The 22067-nt window shown below is 40.2% G+C and overlaps 1 protein-coding gene across 7 annotated transcripts in view; it reads left to right on the plus strand.

Annotated features, from left to right (window-relative positions):
* Positions 1 to 9036: 9036 nt before the first annotated feature.
* The window catches only part of LOC117252429 (VIP36-like protein), a 174074-nt gene continuing 161043 nt past the window's right edge, over positions 9037 to 22067 (plus strand). For 2 of the 7 annotated variants that reach the window (XR_013492064.1, XM_078171005.1), the window contains exons 1-3: positions 9934 to 11936; positions 14925 to 15043; positions 18655 to 18772. Coding sequence is in view for 6 of the 7 variants with exons in the window: in XM_078171005.1 (XP_078027131.1) it covers positions 11678 to 11936; positions 14925 to 15043; positions 18655 to 18772 (496 nt within the window). In the remaining variant the exon portion in view is untranslated. Of the gene's footprint in view, positions 9285 to 9924; positions 11937 to 14924; positions 15044 to 18654; positions 18773 to 22067 lie in introns of those variants that run through there. The other 5 variants (XM_033619299.2, XM_078171009.1, XM_078171007.1 and 2 more) reach the window with 5 other exon arrangements.

Below are 22067 nucleotides of genomic sequence, written 5' to 3' on the forward strand. Positions count from 1 at the left end.
ATAATGATGTTACAGGTCCAGGGGTGCATTGTGGTGCAGGGGCGCTCACAGCATGATGCACGAAGATGGTGGGAATTAAATCTGCTCTAAGCTTTGTCTTGCCCTTTTTGGTCTTGGCAAACTGGTCTGCACCAAAATGTGCCTGCAGTGACTTCCCACACACAACTCACTTTTGTCTACCCACAGACATATCCCATAGTGGTTGAATGCATACAGTATTCGGGAACACTTTATACTTACTTAACATGTATACACTCAGTACATATCCATGAGACAACTTCAAACAAATGCAATTAAAACTGATGCCACTTGTCATACTTGTGCCTTATCTCACAAGGCAACGTCAGACCCAGACATATATACGTGTGCCTAACCATTTCTCCTCTTTCTTTTTTTCCCCTCTTTCAGCACAAGAACAACAGGGGGTTGCAATGGAGCCTCACCCCGTAATTAAACAACCCCCTTACCCTGAGTCTCAACTCTGTGGGTTTTGCAAGCCTTTCCCTGTTCCTTATTTTTAATAAACCAAACACTGAGCTTCCCAGTAGTGTGGTATTTGTTTGTGGAAATGTGCTAATGCAGTATTTGAGAATGATAACCTTACATATTTTTGTTGTTGTAGTCTGTAGTGAGTCTCAGGTTACTCCTGCTGACTTAAGCCAAAAAAAAAATTCTCATCTCTGTGTCAATGAAGAAATTGTGGATGTACCTCTCTCTCTAAACGACTGGAACATCCCCACACAGCACCATGGTGGAGACTGTACGAGAGGACAACATGGAAGGAAGGGCACAGACAAACTGCTTGACATCCAAGTCATGTTTCTGAGTTTATTAAAAATTAATTTGTTATAGTAAATAAGTACATAGTAAAAAGACAAAGATACATAAAATATATATGTCTATAAGCTGCTGCTGCTGCTGCTAGCCCAGTGACCCATTGTGCTGTCACTTGATTGGTAGTCACCTGTCGTCGGTCTCCTTCTGTCCCACTGAAAGTAATTAAGATAACATTAGTTATAAATCATTACATTATCAATAAATGTTAGGATGTGATTACTCTTGACAACCACACAAGACTAAGGACAGAATTGAAAACATAATTTAAAGCAATAAAAGCAACATGCTGTTTCACCAAGGTAAGGAAAGACTAACATATTTAAACAAGGCAGACAATAACATATGTTATATACACATTACACATAGTTATACTGTGTAATAATACATTTCTATCATATAATTACGCTATGTCATTAATATACTTATACTGGCCTGTAAACATATATAAATACATATCCTTATCCACATCCCTTATATTCAAACTGTGCACTGTGTACATACTGTGTAATATTCCTGTGTGCTATATTTTGCCACTTCCTGGGGGATACAGTCAGGTCCATAATTATTTGGACAATGATACAGTTGTCGTCATTTTGGCTCTGTACACCACCACAATGGGTTTTAAATGAAACAATGAATACCTGCTTCAAGTGCAGACTCTCAGCTTTCATTTAAGGCTTTTTTCAAAAATGTAGTATGAACCGTGTAGGAATTACAACCATTTCTTCACACAGTCCCCCGACTTTAAGGGCTCATAAGTATTTGGACAAACTAACATAATCATCAATTAAACAGTCAGTTTTAATACTTGGTTGCAAATCCTTTGCAGTCAATGACTGCCTGAAGTGTTGGACACATAGGCATCATCAGATGCTGGGTTTCTTCCCTGGTGATGCTCTGCCAGCCCTTTACTGCAGCCGTCTGCACTTCCTGCTTGTGTTTTGGGTGTTTTGCCCTCAGTTTTGGCTTCAGCAAGAGAAACGCATGCTCAGTTGGATTCAGGTCAGATGATATGACTTGGCCATTGCAGAACATTCCACTTCTTTGCCTTAAAAATGTCTTTGGTTGCTTTTGCAGTATGCTTCAGGTCATTGTCCAACTGCACTGTGAAGCATCGTCCAATGAGTTTTGAAGCATTTGGTTGAATCTGAGCAGATAATGGTGCCCCAAACACTTCAGCTTTCATCCTGCTGCTCTTGTAAGCAGTCACATCATCAATAAATACAAGAGAACCAGTTCCACTGGCAGCCATACATGGCCATGACATAACAGTACCTCCACCATGCTTCACTGATGAGGTGGTGTGCTTTGGATCATGAGCAGTTCCTTCCCTTCTTCCTTCTCTTGTCTTCCCATCATTCTGGTAGTTGATCTTTGTTTTATCTGTCCATAGTATGCTGTTCCACAACTGTACAGGCTTTTTTGATGGTTTTTGACAAACTCTAATCTGGCCTTCCATTTTTAAGGCTAACCAATGATTTGCATCTTGTGATAAACCCTCTGTATTTATTCTAGTGAAGTCTTGTCTTGCTTACAAGAGCAGCAGGATGAAAGCTGAAGTGTTTGGGGCACCATTACCTGCTCAGATTCAACCAAATGCTTCAAAACTCATTGGACGATGCTTCACAGTGCAGATGGACATTGACCTGAAGCATATTGCAAAAGCAACCAAAGACATTTTTAAGGCAAAGAAGTGGAATGTTCTGCAATGGCCAAGTCATATTATCTGACCTGAATCCAATTGAGCATGCGTTTCTCTTGCTGAAGCCAAAACTGAGGGCAAAACACCCAAAACACAAGCAGGAAGTGCAGACAGCTACAGTAAAGGGCTGGCAGAGCATCACCAGGGAAGAAACCCAGCATCTGATGATGCCTATGTGTCCAACACTTCAGGCAATCATTGACTGCAAAGGATTTGCAACCAAGTATTAAAACTGACTGTTTAATTGATGATTATGTTAGTTTGTCCAAATACTTATGAGCCCTTAAAGTCGGGGGACTGTGTGAAGAAATGGTTGTCATTCCTACACGGTTCATACTACATTTTTGAAAAAAGCCTTAAATGAAAGCTGAGAGTCTGCACTTGAAGCAGGTATTCATTGTTTCATTTAAAACCCATTGTGGTGGTGTACAGAGCCAAAATGACGACAACTGTATCATTGTCCAAATAATTATGGACCTGACTGTATCTATACATTCCTATATTTCTACAGTAAAAATAGCTACTACACATCATGTGTATTAAGCTGCTGTAACGTGAATTTCCAAGGTTGGGATTAATAGAGTCTTACCTAACCGTAGTAAACTAACACTAATCCTCAAATATTAGCACATTTTACTTTAAAAAACAACATAAAGATGTAACTGTTTATGGCGTGCTACACATATATTATAAATCAATGTAGTTATTGACAGCTACTTACCAAAAATCGGAGTTCTGTCTCTCAGTATTATGTATTTAAACGGCCTGAGGTCAACCATAGACATATATACATAGACGCCGCATCGAGCGCTGAGCCGTACGTCAACGTCGCCGCCATATTGGATGTGGCAAGGCTGCGCTGTAAACTAATACAAGTGAATGGACTTAATTTCATAAAGCGCCTTTTTTCAAAGAAATTTACGTTAATGCCTCTCGTTTATTCATTCACACACACACTAATATACTTGGGAAACAGTTAGGCACCAGAAACAATGTATTTGATCTTCTCAGATGGCTAAGATAAGAACTTTATTGATCCCACACAGGAGTAATTCACCTTACATCAGCTATAGAGAACAAGGTAGTGCCGAAAAACAATACACAGTAGGGTAAGTTCAGGGTGAGTGGGACAGTTTTCGGTTTTCTGCATTGTGTGAGATTTCTGGCTATGGATTTCAAAAAATAACCCAACATATGATATATTTCTGTAATGCTGAAGATGTTACCTATCCATTTGAGGAGGAAAGAAGATCTGATTATGTTCCATGGATGCATGGCATACCCTTTTTTGTGAACTGACTAAAATTCGTTTTTGTGTGTGAGATTTGGGTGAGTGGGACAGGACATTTGGGTGAGTGGGACAACACATTTGTTTAACTTTTTGTTCTCTCCCTGTACTTTTCTTCTTGCCTTCTCATTCCCTCTCTGGCTCTCTGGTGCCATTCTTTCTGCAGTGGATTAATCAGGATTAGTTTGGAAAGAAATCAAGTCTAAACTTTGTATAAGTTGACACTTGATGAACAAATGTTCCCTACTGTTGTTACTTTGAAAAGCCTTTACGTCTGCATCTAGTACACATATTATCTGATAACTGTGTTGCATTGTATTGGCAGGGGTGTGTGTATGTATGTGTGTGTGTGTGTGTGTGTGTGTGTGTGTGAGTGTGTGAGTGTGTGTCTGTGTGTGCATGCGTGCAGTTTGTATTGGCTGGTGTGTGTGTGTGTGTGTGTGTTCCTCTATATAGGCTATCCTATCATCAACAATATGCTTGAAGAGTTGGGGACAATTTGCAAATTAGATCCTGGGAAATAATCTGTTATCATGCATCCCTAGTAGGCTGGGTACACTTGCTGTTTCTGCTAGCTGTTTTGCTAGCTAGGTAGTCGGGCTAGCAGTAAAACTGAGGTACTCCATCAACAATTGTGTGGTAAATTTTGGGTCTGCACACACAAGAAGGTTAGGAACTATTAATCTGGAACATATATAATGATTCCCTATGGCAGGATTGATCATTTTTATTCATTAAGAGTGCCTTTTGGTGCTGTCCCACTCACCCAAAACCATGCTGTCCCACCCACCCAAACTGGGACAAAATAAAAATAGCCTAATTCCATAAATGTAAACATAATCTTAACATTTTTTTCTGATTTTATTGTAGAAGTGCATCAAATTCATGTTTCCAGCAAATATTTCTGCAATATCTTGGCGAAAACATTTTTATAACCTTATGATCATAACAATCAAAATCTTATGCCATTTTCCTCACCTTGGGTTATGCAGGGTCAACTTCCTGATTGATGTTGGCTCCGCCCCCACATGTGACATCACATCAATGAGTCTAAGCAACTCTGTTAATGTGGTTTCACAGCAAGGCTCAACAAAAAAAAGTTTTTATTTTCAATGACCAGGGGAGAAAATACAGCCAATTTACTTATACTGTCCCACCCAACCTGATGTCCCACTCACCCTGAATTAACCCTATATACTGTGTATTTTTTCGGCACTACCTATATATATATATATATACAGTACAGGCCAAAAGTTTGGACACACCTTCTCATTCAATGCGTTTTCTTTATTTTCATGACTATTTACATTGTAGATTCTCACTGAAGGCATCAAAACTATGAATGAACACGTGGAGTTATGTACTAAACAAAAAAAGGTGAAATAACTGAAAACATGTTTTATATTCTAGTTTCTTCAAAATAGCCACCCTTTGCTCTGATTACTGCTTTGCACACTCTTGGCATTCTCTCGATGAGCTTCGAGAGGTAGTCACCTGAAATGGTTTCCACTTCACAGGTGTGCCTTATCAGGGTTAATTAGTGGAATTTCTTGCTTTATCAATGGGGTGGGGACCATCAGTTGTGTTGTGCAGAAGTCAGGTTAATACACAGCTGACAGCCCTATTGGACAACTGTTAAAATTCACATTATGGCAAGAACCAATCAGCTAACTAAAGAAAAACGAGTGGCCATCATTACTTTAAGAAATGAAGGTCAGTCAGTCTGGAAAATTGCAAAAACTTTAAATGTGTCCCCAAGTGGAGTCGCAAAAACCATCAAGCGCTACAACGAAACTGGCACACATGAGGACCGACCCAGGAAAGGAAGACCAAGAGTCACCTCTGCTTCTGAGGATAAGTTCATCCGAGTCACCAGCCTCAGAAATCGCAAGTTAACAGCAGCTCAGATCAGAGACCAGATGAATGCCACACAGAGTTCTAGCAGCAGACCCATCTCTAGAACAACTGTTAAGAGGAGACTGCGCCAATCAGGCCTTCATGGTCAAATAGCTGCTAGGAAACCACTGCTAAGGAGAGGCAACAAGCAGAAGAGATTTGTTTGGGCCAAGAAACACAAGGAATGGACATCAGACCAGTGGAAATCTGTGCTTTGGTCTGATGAGTCCAAATTTGAGATCTTTGGTTCCAACCGCCATGTCTTTGTGAGACGCAGAAAAGGTGAACGGATGGATTCCACATGCCTGGTTCCCACTGTGAAGCATGGAGGAGGAGGTGTGATGGTGTGGGGGTGTTTTGCTGGTGACACTGTTGGGGATTTATTCAAAATTGAAGGCACACTGAACCAGCATGGCTACCACAGCATCCTGCAGCGACATGCCATCCCATCCGGTTTGCGTTTAGTTGGACGATCATTTATTTTTCAACAGGACAATGACCCCAAACACACCTCCAGGCTGTGTAAGGGCTATTTGACCAAGAAGGAGAGTGATGGAGTGCTGCTGCAGATGACCTGGCCTCCACAGTCACCGGACCTGAACCCAATCGAGATGGTTTGGGGTGAGCTGGACCGCAGAGTGAAGGCAAAGGGGCCAATAAGTGCTAAACACCTCTGGGAACTCCTTCAAGACTGTTGGAAAACCATTTCAGGTGACTACCTCTTGAAGCTCATGGAGAGAATGCCAAGAGTGTGCAAAGCAGTAATTAGAGCAAAGGGTGGCTATTTTGAAGAAACTAGAATATAAAACATGTTTTCAGTTATTTCACCTTTTTTTGTTAAGTACATAACTCCACATGTGTTCATTCATAGTTTTGATGCCTTCAGTGAGAATCTACAATGTAAATAGTCATGAAAATAAAGAAAACGCATTGAATGAGAAGGTGTGTCCAAACTTTTGGCCTGTACTGTATATACACACACACATATATATATATGTATATATACATATATATATATATTGTAAGTTGAACAAGATTATTTACACAAACAGAATATATACAGTCAGGGTGAAATGGAGTTATTGTTACATTATATTATTGCAGTGTGTGAAAAAGTCTCAGGGCTACTCAGAGGGAGGAGTTGTACAGTTTGATGGCCACAGGCAGGAATGATTTCCTGTGGCACTCAGTGGTACATCTTGGTGGTATGAGTCTCCCACTGAAAGTACTCTTGTGCCTGACCAGCACATGGTGGAGTGGATGTGAGACATTGTCCAAGATAGTTCGTAGCTTAGACAGCATCCTCCTCTCTGACACCACCATCAGAGAGTCACACTCCTTTCCCACGACGTCACTGGCCTTGCGGATCAGTTTGTTGAGTCTGTTGGCGTCCGCCACCCTCAGCCTGCTGCCCCAGCACACAACAGCATAGAGGATAGCACTGGCCACCACAGACTCATAGAAAATCCTGAGCATAGTCCGGCAGATGTTGAAGGACCTCAGTCGCCTCAGAAAATAGAGACGGCTCTGGCCCTTCCTGTAGAGAGCGTTAGTGTTCTTAGCCCAGTCCAGTTTATTGTCAATGTGTACCCCCAGGTACTTATAGTCCTCTACAATGTATGAATATGAAGGACAGTTGACCTGGACAGCTGTGAAAACATTTTAAGAAAGGATTGCAATCACAGCTAGTCCAATTTTATATATGAACAGCATCATAATTCTACTCCACTACATTAGAGAGGCCAATGATATAGTTTTTGCTCCACTACGTATATATATATATGGATTTTCCTGCCAGAAATGTATGCTACTCTCTGAGTCATGTGATGGACAAGGAATAGTCATGGAGCATGTTCAGGGGGACTTGCATCAGAGTAAGAGGGGGGACAGGCATAAGATAAGATAAGATACACCTTTATTGATCCCACAATCGAGAAATTCCAGTGTTACAGCAGTCAAGGCGAAAAAGTCAGATTAAAGATTTCAGTATTTAAAAACTTAAAAAACTAGGCATGCAAAAAAAGTACAAAAAAATACAAGAAACAGCAATAAATAATAATAATAACAATAATAATATCAATCAATCAATCAATTTTATTTATAAAGCCCAATATCACAAATCACAATTTGCCCCACAGGGCTTTACAGCATACGACATCCCTCTGTCCTTATGACCCTCGCAGCGAATAATAATAATAATAATAATAATAATAATAATAATAATAATGAGCAGTGGATAAAAAGTGAGCAATGTGTCTCAGGGACACAACATATATATATATATATATATATATATATATATTGTTTAAATGTCAGCATTAAAAACATCTAACAAAAATAACATTTGGTTAGGAATATTATAAATAAGGCTATACAACAATAATTAAAATTGTATAATTTGTTTGATTTCTATTACTTACATTTATAATTTAAGTTGGGCAAACATAACTAGGGACATGGCCGTTTCACCTACTTGTGCTAAAATTAGAGTAATTATTTTATTTTTTAATGAATCCCCGGTGAATGATCTGAATCTGTTCTTCAGTAGATTTGATCAGTCTGCCCCTCCCCTGTCCCAGACATCACGGCTGCAACCTCCCTCATCCTCACTTTCACCCTGGAGCTCTGGAGAGCTCCTTCAGCAATAGACTGATTCACCCAAAGTGTGTGAAGGAACGCTATCACAGGTCCTTCCTGCCTGCTGCTGTCAGGCTACATAACCAGCACTGCTCACAGTAGACACTTTATGGACACTTTATAAACACCACAATAAGCATTGCTGTCCCCTATGTTGTTGTTTATTTGCACATTCAATATTCACTTGCACTAAATATGTTCACTTTAATCCATTGCTCACTTTTTATCCACTGCTCATTATCATTCTTCTTCTTCTTCTTCTTATTATTATTATTTATTGCTGTTTCTTGTATTTTTTGTACTTTTTTTTCTGCATGCCTAGTTTTTTTTTTTTTTTTAAGTTTTTTAAATATTGAAATCTTTAATTTGACTCTTTACCCTTGACTGCTGTAACACTGGAATTTCTCAATTGTGGGATCAATAAAGGTGTATCTTATCTTATCTTATCTTACAATAATTCTGTTATATGGCAGACGTGGGTTAACAATGAAAGACAAGCTTTTAGAAAGAAGTGTAGGCCCATTTTTACACAAAATACTATGTCATAGAGACTCAAATGGCATCGAATGCTGGGAATTACCCATTAAGGTAATTCTGAATACACTGTTTGACTTAAACGCCTGTTATCAAGTTTGTCAGAGCTTTTAATTTGGAAAGTAATAACCGGAAGTAGAGTGAGGTTGGTCTTTTTTAATCACGTGACTGTAAGGAGTGTAAAGATGGTTGCCGCTGTAACTAAGTCATACCCGGATCGATTGAGAACTTTCTGGTTCATATGTCCAATGTTTCATTGGAAAAACATCCGTGAATTAACATGTTTGTTTGTTACCGTGTGTATTTTGATGAGGCAGTCGTTGGCAGACGACCGGGACTTTATGGAGGACTTTTTGAAGCGGGAATATTCTCTGGCAAAGCCATACCGTGGTAAGTTTACTGTCAACTAATGTTAACGTAAGCCTGATTTATGGTCCTGCGGCGTACCTATAACGTACCTACGTCGTTAACGTGACGCCGTCGTGAACCCTTCGACCTTCTCCGTCACTCCATTTCGTCGCGGTGCAATTCACCGCCAGAGCGGTAGGAGGCTGCGTTCCTTTCCTGAATGGTTATCGTCGTCTCTAGTTGATTATTTGTTTAGCTTCCGGCTTTTCCGGTCACAGAGAAATGAACGCGGATCACGGACAGACGGCTTCGTCCGTATCCGTATTGAACGTTGAGCATAAATGGGCCTTAATACTGCCACATATGTGCAACATCTACATCGCAACAGAAGATGTTTAAAGATGGCGCAATCTGGAAATACGGAACCGGAAATGCGTTGCTACCAAGCAAACCAATCACAGCCCTCTCGGTCTGCGCTGGGTCTGCGCTGGGTCTGCGTTGCCTCGACGTGTAGTTAAGCCTGATTTATGGTCCTGCGGCGTACCTACGACGTACCTACGTCGTTGCCGTGATGCCGTCGTGAACCCTTCGAACTTCTCCGTTACTCCATTTTGTCGCGGTGCAATTCACCGCCAGAGCGGTAGGAGGCTGCGTTCCTTTCCTGAATGGTTATCGTCGTCTCTAGTTGATCATTTGTTTAGCTTCCGGCTTTTCCGGTCACAGAGAAATGAACGCGGAGCACGGACAGACGGCTCCCGTCCGTATCCGTATCCGTATTGAACGTTGAGCATAAATGGACCTTAATACTGCAACATCTACATCGCAACAGAAGATGTTTAAAGATGGCGGGGATGGCGCAATCTGGAAATACGGAACCGGAAATGCGTTGCTACCAAGCAAACCAATCACAGCCCTCTTGGTCTGCGCTGGGTCTGCGTCGCCTCGATGTGTAGTTACATTTTTGGGGAGGTGCACATCAGGCTATGGCGAGCCTTCTGCGTAGCCACGTACCCTACGACGTAGCGACGTCGTTGATTTAACGCAGGACCATAAATCAGGCTTTACATTTTTGGGGAGGTGCACGTCAGGCTAGGCCGGGGGCTACGGCGAGCCTTCGGCGTAGCCACGTACCCTACAACGTAGCAATGTCATTGATTTAACGCAGGACCATAAATCAGGCTTTAGTCAGCGTCACGTTAATGCAAACGTTAGGTCCTCCAGTCGTAAATGAGCATTTTGCTCAATGTAGCCACAGTCTGGGACAGTTAATGCTGTAACGTCAGCTGCTATAGTGGTACAGAATGATATTTAAGTAACGTGAAGAAGAACAATTGAGCCTCAGGCGAGTGATTACAATATCACAATGCGGGAAATAAGAACTGAAGATATTATTGGCGTGGCTAGATGATCACAGTTAATGTTAATAAATTCTAGAGTAAACTTCACCCAATTTAACAACAGTTTAACAGGAGTAACCGAGCTGATATAACGGAGTGACGACACGTTGGTGGTGGACAAAACACAGGCAGTGCCATTGATCATATGATTTGAACTGTTTTAGAAAGTGAAAATTCCGAGTAAGTTCATGCTGAGATGAGGGAAACTCTGGGATATCTTGAACTCCTGTAAAGCTAACGTTAACCTGCACGCTGGCAGGTTGAGTTTGTCTGTCTCCTTCCTCTGACAGAGACAGATACGCTGCTTACATGTCCTTATTGATTCAGTTTGTATCACAGAGGAGGTTTACTGTAGCCTATGTCACAATCAAAATTCTGGTTCAGTATTAGTTTGTTACTCAGGACTAACTTGTCTAGAGTCACTGCTTTTATGCCAGTCATTTCTTTGAACAGCAGGTTTAGCCCTTACATACAGTGGGGGGAAATAAGAATTAAACATTAAACATTTTTTCATATAACATGTTTCCAGTGAAATTTACTCCAGACATTGATATTAAATCAATAATTCTCAACTGATAAAGTGTAACATTTCAGTCCATTAAAAAAGTTATGTGCAATGAAGTGAAATAACATTGGGGGGAAAGTATTGACCACAGCAACTGAAATGTATTAATTAATTGGTAGAGAAGCCTTTGTTTGCAATGTCAGCTTTTAAGATGCTTCCTCTATGGAGACATTAGTGGCTCACAGTGTTAAGATGGGATTTTGGTCCATTCTTCCACACAGAGTCTTAAAATGTAGAAGATTCTGAGAGGCCAGCTGGTGAATCTTCTTCCACAAATGTTGTATCAGGGTTAAGTCCGGTGATTAACTGGACCATTAAAAGACCTTTTCTTCTTAAACATGGCACATTGTATTTTTGCCCAAAAGCTTGTTTTAAGTTTGCCACATATTTTGAAAAGCCTGTGGATTACTGGGAGAACTTAAGTGTGGTCAAACAAGACAAAATGTACCTTTTCTTCAATAGTATGACGTGTCATGTTTGGAGGAGAACTGGCTCTGCATATGACCTTAAAACACACATCTACAGTGAAGTTTGGTGGTGGAAGCATCATGGTATGGGTCTGTTTCTTTTCTCATGGCAGCAGCAGAATTCAAATCATCAAAGAGATGATGAATGGAGTCATGTACCAGGTATTTCATGAGAAGAATCTGTTGCCATCCACCAGGACGGTGAGGATGAGACACAGATGGACCTTCCAGCAGGACAATGATCCAAAACACACTGCAAACTGGTGTAAATTTCATGTGAATAGATGCACTGGAAATATGTTTTATTGAAAAAAACTGACATGTTCAAAAGTTATTTCCCCCTATGTGTTATGTAGGATCAAGTCTCCTGTGCACAGAATCAAATCTCTGCCTCCCTTCTGTTTTATAACACTGCAGTCAGCCATCAGCCTGTCAGAGCAGTCCACTATCAGTCCACTAAATCTCAGGTTATCTCAGGTTAAATAGCAAAAATTGGTGTGAAGCTTTAGACACAAAGGCTCAGTGAATAATTCTCTCTGTCACCCACAATTTAACTGGTCACACCGATGGCACATAATTCCCATAATACTGAAGATTATATGTTAATGTTTCTAATGAGATTGTGGTGCAGATGCTGACTTTAGTTTTTTGAATAGACTGTGTCTGAACATGATTGCATTTCAGTGACAGTGTTTAAGTTAAATTATTGTGGCTTTATTTCAGCTACTTCAACAAAATGGTGTCCATTTTGTTGAAGTAGCTGAAATAAAGCCACTAAATGCCTTTCAGACCAAGATCCAATCAAATGTCTAAAATTGAAGATCTACTGTATTTTAACCTATGCATTTTTAAGTGCATACCAACCACATTATTACTGGATCAGATTGTGAACTTATGTCTCTATGTATTTAATTTCTATATTTTTTATATGTTATATTTTAATGTACTTTTTTTCATCTTCAGTAGCTGGCCCCTGTGCTTTGTCCCCTTCAGATTAAAGCTTAACGAATATATTTGAATGTAATGTAGGCTATGGCGTACTGATGATTTAAAACTTTATTATGGTAGGTTACTGACACGCTTCCCCGTTCTGACTCAGGCTCTATTTAAAACATAAAAAACAAAGAAAAATAGAAATGTGCAGTCAGCATATACATGGATTAATATCTCTATGTCCACTGGATTAAAATGGAGGCTCTGCCCTGGTAGTTGTCCCGGTGTCCAGTTCTTCCTTTTCACAGCTTTCATCACCAGTATTTTCTTGCGTAACATTACAGACAAAAATAAGTGATACCGTTGGTGCTGCTTGTGTTTTGCCAATGAGCAACTGCATGTCGCTTTCTTAGGATATGGGTCAATCACCCTTTTGCTGGTTTGCAGTGCAGCATGACAACTCGCCATATCCACCCGCTGCTTTGGACACACTATATTTTGTGTTTTGAGAATTATGCTTTTGCCTACCAGTGCTATGTGTGTGCTGGTTTGTGTACAAACACCGACCCCTCCTTTTGAGCTATTGCTTTTGTGCAGGGGTCCATTTCACAAAGCAGGTTTAGTGAAAACTCAGAGTCTGTTAACCCTGAAATGAGGGAAATTCTGAGTTTTCCATTTCAAAAAGGGAGGTAACTCAAACCAGAGAAAGAGGGGTAACACTAGCCTGTTTCAGAGAGAGAGGTAACTTAAGCTCTCGGTCAGTTACCGTAGTAACAGACTCTATGAACCTAACCTGGTCGGGACCAGGTTTTTCTCAATGGACCTCAAGTTTCTTTCTGTCTCCGCCCTCTTTCAGAGCCACGCACTCCATTTGATTTCCTCATTCATTCAGTCAGCAGGCGAGTTTTGGCGTAGCCTAGTTCTGCCGTCTGTCATTTTAAAAAATCATTAAAAAAATCAGAGTCAGTATATTAGAAGTCCATTAGGCACAATAGGTGGCGACTTTTTTTTTTTTTCACTGACATGTCCTTTTGATAACGATCCCGTGGATGAAGGTGCAGCATTACTGCGCAGAGAATTAAATATTCGTTGGGAGATGGTTATCAGACCGCGCATAGATGTACTAGCATTTCCAGACAATTATCTTTTTTGTTTCACGTCACAGTCCATCATCTACATACACAACCTAATCCGTCCTTACATTTGCAACATTACCAATCGTAGTCATGCTCTCACATCCCAGCAGATATTGTGTGTTGCGCTGCGTTTCTTTGCAAATGGAAGTTTTTTGTACAATGTCGGAGATGCTGAGCACTTGAGTAAGGCAACTGTAGTGTGCTCATTTTATGGGCATCTGCCTTCTTTCTGTTGGCTGAGTAGAAGTCTGTGTTAGTTTAAATAGGCTTAATTATTTAACAGAACATGATATAGATGAGAAGACATTTATGTGTGTGAAAACAGCATTATGTTGGGGATAAAACAACTGCACAAACACTTAATATTTACTTTACAATGTAAAACATGATCAAAATGAGGTACCCCCATGAGATTATGCCGAGGTCTTACCTGTTTGAACAATGTTTTTATATTTCATCCTAAGCTGCTGCCAAGTGCGCTTCTCCCCTGCAGGATTGCACCTAAATGAAATAAATTAATAGGCTACCATTCAAGCAGTTTCCCCTGTAACATTATTGTGATTGAAAGGACTACATTTAAACTTACGCATTGACCCGAGCAGCAATGTTCTCCCACGCTGTCTCCTTCTGTTTTGCAGCTGCAGCGGTGTTGCACTTCTTTTTGAAAACGTGTGCAAACTTGCCATATGAGCGCATTAAGTTTTCTAATTCTAGTGGGGTGAAAAACGCAGCCCTCCTCTTCCCCGTTGCCATGGTGACTCGTTGAATCGGGGCTCCATTAATGCTGGCTTTTTATAGTTGTGGTGCACGCACTTAACTCCAGGTGAAACTACTCCGAGTTGATTAAACTGATTCAAATCAGCTGTTCTGGAACTGGAAACTCAGAGTTTCCTATCTCAGAGTAGATCAACTCAGAGTTCAGGATTAGACTCAGAGTTTGTTGAACCTGCTTTGTGAAACGGACCCCTGGTGTTGTGTCAAAGGCTGTTTCCCCATTGTTTGTGTTTTCCACTTGGCTGAACCTGGACCTAACCCTAACCATCCAGGGTGGCGCCAACATATTTCAATACAACTGTTATGTTGTATTGTTCATTGACAGAATTGACAGAATAGTTGGAGGGCTCCCTATAAAGTGCAGGTACTGTTGTTTATGCTGTAGCTAAAAGGTATATTCTATTCTGCAGGGTTGGGTTTCTCTAGTTCTTCACAGTGGGATCTGATGGGCACTGCTATGGTTACACCTGACCATGTGAGGCTGACCCCAGACCTGCAGAGCAGACAGGGAGCTGTGTGGAGTCGAGTTGTAAGTCTGCTGCAGTTAACTTCAAAACCCACCTACACTACATCACTACCAGACATTCCATACCTCCACCCTCACATCCTACCCCACTTTCACACAGTTATTCTAAAACTGTCAGAAAAGTACACAGTAAAGTTACAGCCTACGATGCAACATTTACCTAAAAAAAACAGCGTGTAGAGTCAAACAAAAGAAATCACTTTCAGTCTTCACTTGTCACTCACTAGAAGTGTGTGATGGTGTATGTAGCAGGCATTCAAGAGGAAGCCATGAAAATCAGACACAGCACAGAAGAAACGCAAATTTAGCGAACAGGAGTGAATCTGGGGTTGGCTTTCACTTTCGGTTGTGACATTGTTTACAAAACGTAACTGACAATTCCTGCATAGTAAACACTTAAACATGCCCACTTAACATGAATTCAATATGAAGTTATTAAGCATTTTATCAATATAATACATTGGTGCTGAACGATATATTGTTTCAGCATAGACATCGTGATGTATGCATGTGCAATAGTTACGTCGCAGGATGTGTGATTAAAGCAAATTAACTCAAACATGTCAAACATGTTTCATATCTTACTGGCCAAACCTTCTCCTTTAAAACAGGTTATGTGTGTATGTGAAGTAAGCCCTTTTTACTCTGCCTCTTCAAGGCGGGAATTTTATGCTGATTTGCCGCTTCGTCACCTCACCGTTGTGTATAAAATAGAGCTGAAACTATTCCTCGAGTAACTCGAATAATCCGATAACTGGCTTTGTTAAATCCAGTACAACTATACAGCGCACTGAGTTTCTCGTAAATGTTTATGTCTGTTAGCCAACCTGCTTATGTTACTTCCGCTGTAGAGTTGGCATGGACATGGAAGAGTCTGGTTAGTAATTCCACTAACACAAATGAAATGTGCAGATGACAGTGCTGCGTGCAAAACAACTGCGCAAGCGTGAACCACTTGTTTAGAATACAATAAAGATTTGTAGAAAAGAGAGAGGATTAAAAGACTTGACTTCAAGAGGGGGACGATTCAAAGGCAGTGTGCAGATTCAGATTCTGTGTGGAATATGTACTCATCATTCAGATCTTGTTCAGCATACCAGCACTGTTACAGTGAAAGTAAAATGGCTTGTATGCAACTTCTGTACTTATATAATTTTCATTCATTCATTTATTCTTTTTTTTTTTTTTTTTAATCATACAGTCCAGATGTAAAACTGTTATCCAACACTTAAGGGCACTTGCCCCAGGATATTCAGATGGCTCTTAGTTTGAAACTGACATGTTATTTGTAGTAGGCCAATCTACCCGCTTTGTTCAATGTAAAGAGCATGAAGAAATGTATAAAGATCTGGACCTCTAGCAAGATGGCCATGATGGCTCAATGGATTTGATCTGTTTTGGAATACACAATATTCTTCCAAATTAGTGTTCATGTATTTTAATATTCAGAATTTTGCTTTGACAAGCTCTCTCTTTTTTTGACCATACACCTATTTGCATCCATGTATAATGAAGATTGCAATATCACTGCCATGATGGTTTGCAGGTAGGGCTACATGTGATGAATTAGTGGCACGGGCGCTACTAATAGCCACAGCCGTGCGTAATGGCGTAATGACAGCTGTTCTGTCGGAGAACCATGTTGCTGCAAGACAGTCTGTAAAACTGCACTTCTTCGTATTTTTAACTGACAGATCTAAACGGGCACAGATATCGATATGCAAACTGATTGAAGGGTGTTTCTGCATCAATTTGTGTCTCACAGTGTGAGAGTAAACAAAGTTTGTGCATGCGCACCCAGCTCCACAATGACTGAGATATAAGTGCACGTGAGGCTTTATGAATCCGTAAGCTCCATAAGTTTAATATCCGGGCGTAAAGGGACCTTCAGATAACTTTATCAGTCAGTCAGCGGGTCAGTGAGCAGTCGTCCTGAGCTGAGTCTCCGTAATTATGGCAACGATGACACTGAGTGACAGACCTGCCGTTATGTGACATTCTCCTCTTGATTTAATATTTCTCCAGTATGTCTCGTTAAACTCTTTCCACAGAAATACGGGACAAACTGCATCCTGTACTGAATCAGGACTGGTTGACAGCTCTGACTTTCAAAAAAGGAAACAAACGTGTTGCTCATTTCTCTTATTTCAGAGACTTTTCTTATTTTCTTTATTATATATTGTCCTTAAATACAGCTAAATTAATCTAATAAAAACACGCAGTACTTCTTATCCGATTACTTGATTAATCGCCAGAATAATCAATAGAATACTCGATTACTAAAAGAATCAATAGCTGCAGCCCTAGTATAAAAGGTACAATAGCAGAATGTTGGGGCAGAGTTGTCTTGCCTCTTATCTGGGAACAGAGGTAGTAACAGCACAGAAATGATGTCTGTATAAGCACAACAGCCTGCAGGATGGGATCATGGATGGGACAAGTGTGACGTTTTGACAACATGTTATGTGTGCAACCTGCTGCAAGAGATTTAAAAAGTAGATGTTAGCAGCTAATTTGAAGAAAAACAGCCAAAAATGTCTGCAAATTGGGAAAATGCCTCGGAGCAGAGAATGAAATCAGCTGCCATATAACAGAGACGGTAAATGATTATTGACATTTTATGTCATTGTAATTGTTTATAAAATGCTGCCAACGTGTATTTTATATGTCACACTAGAGGCTGACGCTGTTAAATGTCAGGATTGTCACACCTCTTGAAGGTGCAGCATGATGGAGGGACTTGGAGGCAGCTCTTTAGCGCCATCCCTGTGTAAAAATGGCTATAGTCTAGTGACGTTTGTTATGGAAAATGAGACTTTCCTGCGTGTGTGTGTGTGTAGAAAAGTACAGTAAGTGGACAGGTAAGTGCCACAGACACAGTGAAGCGTGCGTTTTTCCAAAGCCACAGCAGTCAACAGAAAGTGTCCAGATAAGCTCAAGTTCTGGTTTAATGACTGTAAGAAGGACATTGTTTGTGTTAGCTGCACAGAAGATATAAAGCATCTGTTTTTTGCAATGTTATCACGTCTCCTGACCATTCTTTACCACAGAGGTGCTGGACTGTAAAAGCTAGTGAACAGAGGCAGGTTAAAGCTAATAGCCTAAGAAACCAGAGGTCTCCCACCTACAGTTCGCAGTCACAAGGCTGTAAATTGCATTATTAATATGACATTTAGATCACTGAGTTTAGCCTGGATTGATAGAAAAGTGTTATATGAATATAGCCGTGTTGTGGTGAGTCAATCAGTGTTTTAAACTACTTAATTTCCCCCTCCAAAATGTCTTCAAAGTAAAAGTCATTTCTCAGCTTTTGCTGTTGTTTTCCTTTTCTATACAAAATCACACCACTAATTCCAGACTGATTTATTATTTACAAACAGAGTTATTCAAGTCATCTGCTGAAGATTCCATATTGTAATATACATCGCAGACAAAAAAATATTGTAATGTCAGTTATTTTTACATTATTGTGCAGCTCTTACACATACCCTTATTTACTGATTCTATAAAATTCCACAAGTTTTTGTCTGTTGCTCAATTCCATTGACAAATACATACTAGAAATAGCATAGCACAGTAATAACCTGCTTGTCTTTATTTCTGTTACTTTCCAGCCTTTCTTCGTGCGGGATTGGGAGCTTAAGGTGCACTTTAAAATCCATGGCCAGGGAAAGAAGAATTTGAATGGAGATGGCATGGCTATCTGGTTAACCAAAGATCGCATGCAGAATGGTAGGTAGGGACTGGATCATTCTGGAGGTGTCATGTCTGTCTCATACAATGAAGAGGAACTAGATACCATAAATCATGTAATGTAATATGGAATGTACAGGATGGACCCCAGTATCCCAGGACCCTAGTTACAAAGCCTCATATTTGGAGTGCTCAGCAAAGTTTTCAAAGGAATAAAGTGTTTTGGGAAATGTGCTTCTTTGTAATCTTACTCTGCTGTGTCAAAGTCAGATGATATGACTGATCACTGATTAACCTACATCAGTCATTTCGTCTCTCTAGAGCCTGTACAAAGTGACTTGAAAGACCAGGGTGTGGCAGCCTGTGCTTATTCGCAGCTTCAACTGCTCCTAAAACCACAATATTTCAATTTTCTATTTCTACATGGAAATACACAAGATTCAATATGTAATTAAGACAGCGACAAGGCTTATGTAAATCTTTTTAACTCCAGTTTTTGTTTCTAAAGCCCCATTAAGGCTGGATTAAGTAGATCAGCATTAATTAGATGCACGACACAGCACTTCCTAAAAAGAAAATATGTCCCTTTTAAAGCTGGTTTGCCTGTTACTCTAGTCATTTAGTCATTTCCTTCTTCCAACCTAATATTCTCTGGTCTAGCTTGGTTAAAAACACAATTTGTCAGCAGGACATAATATTTTGAGGTATTAAGATTATCTATCTATCTATCTATCGACGATCCAATCACATCGATGCAAAGTGAAAACATCGATCCATATCGTCATCTTTATTTATTTTATTTACATTATTTACTCAGGAATAAATCAGCAGAGTGGAAATATTTTGGATTTTGGAGCGAATAATGGGTGATTACCAAAAATCAATTAAATTTAAGTTTATTTACTTTATTTTATTAATCCTTTATCCTTTATAATTATTTTGTTCATGAACCTTCACAACAGTTAATACTGATCTGAATGTTATACTTTTGTTGAATGATCTTGTTGTTAATCTGAGTTTTATGGCTGTTTGGAGAAGTTTGCCTTCAGGGGGGTATTCAAGCAGGCTACAGGCAAATCCAGCCTTAAATGGCCAAGTCTGGCTAATGTGAGCCAGAGTTCTGTTCCATCAAAGATTAGCCTCACATCGGTAACCATGGAAACCATGGTTCTGGCTAAGCCTGATACATCGAGCTAAACTCCGGTTTCCATTCCATCAACCTGAGCCACAGCTCGTTCCATCAAGGTGGTTAACCTGAATCCCAGCCTAGTAACCATGGTAATTTATGCTGCCAGGCAATCCTGGTCCGTAGCAGGATTAAGGTGAGGATTAGCTCCATCTATGATCAAAAAATGTTCAATGGACAAGAACAGACACCTAAAAGACAGTTCTGCTAGTGCATGTAATGATAAAATAATATGTAGATCATAAAATATATAACATAATTAATAAAAAAAATGAACTATTAAAAAACAAATTAAAATGTAATAAAATAAGATAATTTAAAAAAAAAACACAACAGTAAAGCCAAAATCAATTTAATAAAAGCAAAACTATAATAAAATGAAACTGAGGCATTAAAAAAAATATTGTACATGAATATGTGATTGCCCTCCCATCCCCACCCCACTCTGTTTCCAATTGGCTAGCAAATTCACAGCCAATTAAGGTCAACTGACAATGGCCAGAGAAGGAGAGGGACACACCCAGAGAGGCACAGAGACAGAGAGAGAGAGAGTAAATTAGGAAATAATGGCATGCCCCTTCATCGAGGATCCTGTTGATGAGGAGGCCCACATTGTTCAGAGGGCCTTCCAACTAGGGGTGGGGGAAATTTCCGATTCTTAGATGCATCGCAATTCGGACGTGGACGAATCTGAATCGATTCACAAACGTCCAAATTTCGATTATTTAAATCTGTTAATTAGAGTAATACAGAAGGTTCTAAATAATGCGGAACTAAGAAGCGCGGTACGTGTCATCTCCGGGACACTTTGGGATGCGCACCTGGAGCAGACACGTCGACACGCGCACAGAGGAAAACAAACATGGCTGACCTCTACCCACCTTGCCGTGAGAGCTGAACAGCTTCTTCTAATTTAAAAGCAGATGTGTGGAAATACTTTGGCTTCTACAGCGTTGATGGCGGAAGCGAACTGGACAAGAGCCACGTTATATGTAAGCTGTGTCGTGCCAAAATAAAATACTTTGGCAACACAACAAACATGAGAAGCCATGTAACTCGATTCCACCTGACGGAGGAGTCAGGGAGACGGCAGGCTGTTCTTGCTGCGGCAACTAGTGGCGCTACCGACCAGAGAACAATCGAGGAAGCAATTAGAAAGCTGCCACCCTCATCGGAAAAGGCGAAGCTAATTATGAAGGCCATCGCGGCATTTATTGCCAAGGATTTGCGTCCTTATTCTGTCGTGGAAAATAAGGGATTTCGAGCACTGCTGCATACACTGGAGCCCAGATACACCATCCCATCCCGACGCTATTTCACCGACACTCTACCATCAAACCAAAACAGAAGTCATGGCCTCACTGTTGAAGGCAGGCAGGTAGAAACGCGGTTACATGTGATGCGTGGACGTCTGTCGCCACCGAATCATTTGTTACTCAAACTGCACATTTTATCTTGTGATTTAAGATACCTGTTGTTACCTTTGGTTCCGTACAACGAAGTTGTAACTTTACAGTTTGCAAGCATTTCCATTTATATGTTTAATAAAATATAATGGAAATGAATTCAACTCTTTCTTATTACAAATGCACTGTTTTTAAAAATTGCAAGTGTTGAATGCTTATTCAGTGAGACAAAAAGAAATGTGTGTTGTGAAAAAGTGCATCAATATACATAAATTAAAGATGCATCAATAATCGTTTTATAATCGAATCGTAGCCCCTGAATCGTAATCGTAATCGAATCGTGAGGTGCCCAAAGATTCCCACCCCTACTTCCAACCACCACCAGCCCCAAGGGTCTTCCAGGACAGGACCAACCCATTGATACAGACAGACTCCTATCTGTGGGAGAGATACTGGTTCAGCAGGCAAAGCATAGTGTATCTATGCAGTTTGCTGGAACCACACATTATAAAGGTCACACGCCGCAGCCAGTCTCTGACCTCTGTGCAGTCAGTCTGTATTGCACTGCATTTATGAATTAACCATGACACAAAGCAACCACATTAAAATGGGACACACACCATTGTGGTTTGTCTGTTCCTCATCCTATAGCACATGCCATACATTTAAGGGGATTTTCCTTATTTTGATATAATAAGGGATGGAGCTTACAATTAACTCCCAAATGATGAGAAATAGTAAT

The sequence above is a fragment of the Epinephelus lanceolatus genome, chromosome 9 (assembly GCF_041903045.1).
Source record: "Epinephelus lanceolatus isolate andai-2023 chromosome 9, ASM4190304v1, whole genome shotgun sequence".
Taxonomy (NCBI): Eukaryota; Metazoa; Chordata; class Actinopteri; order Perciformes; family Serranidae; genus Epinephelus; species Epinephelus lanceolatus.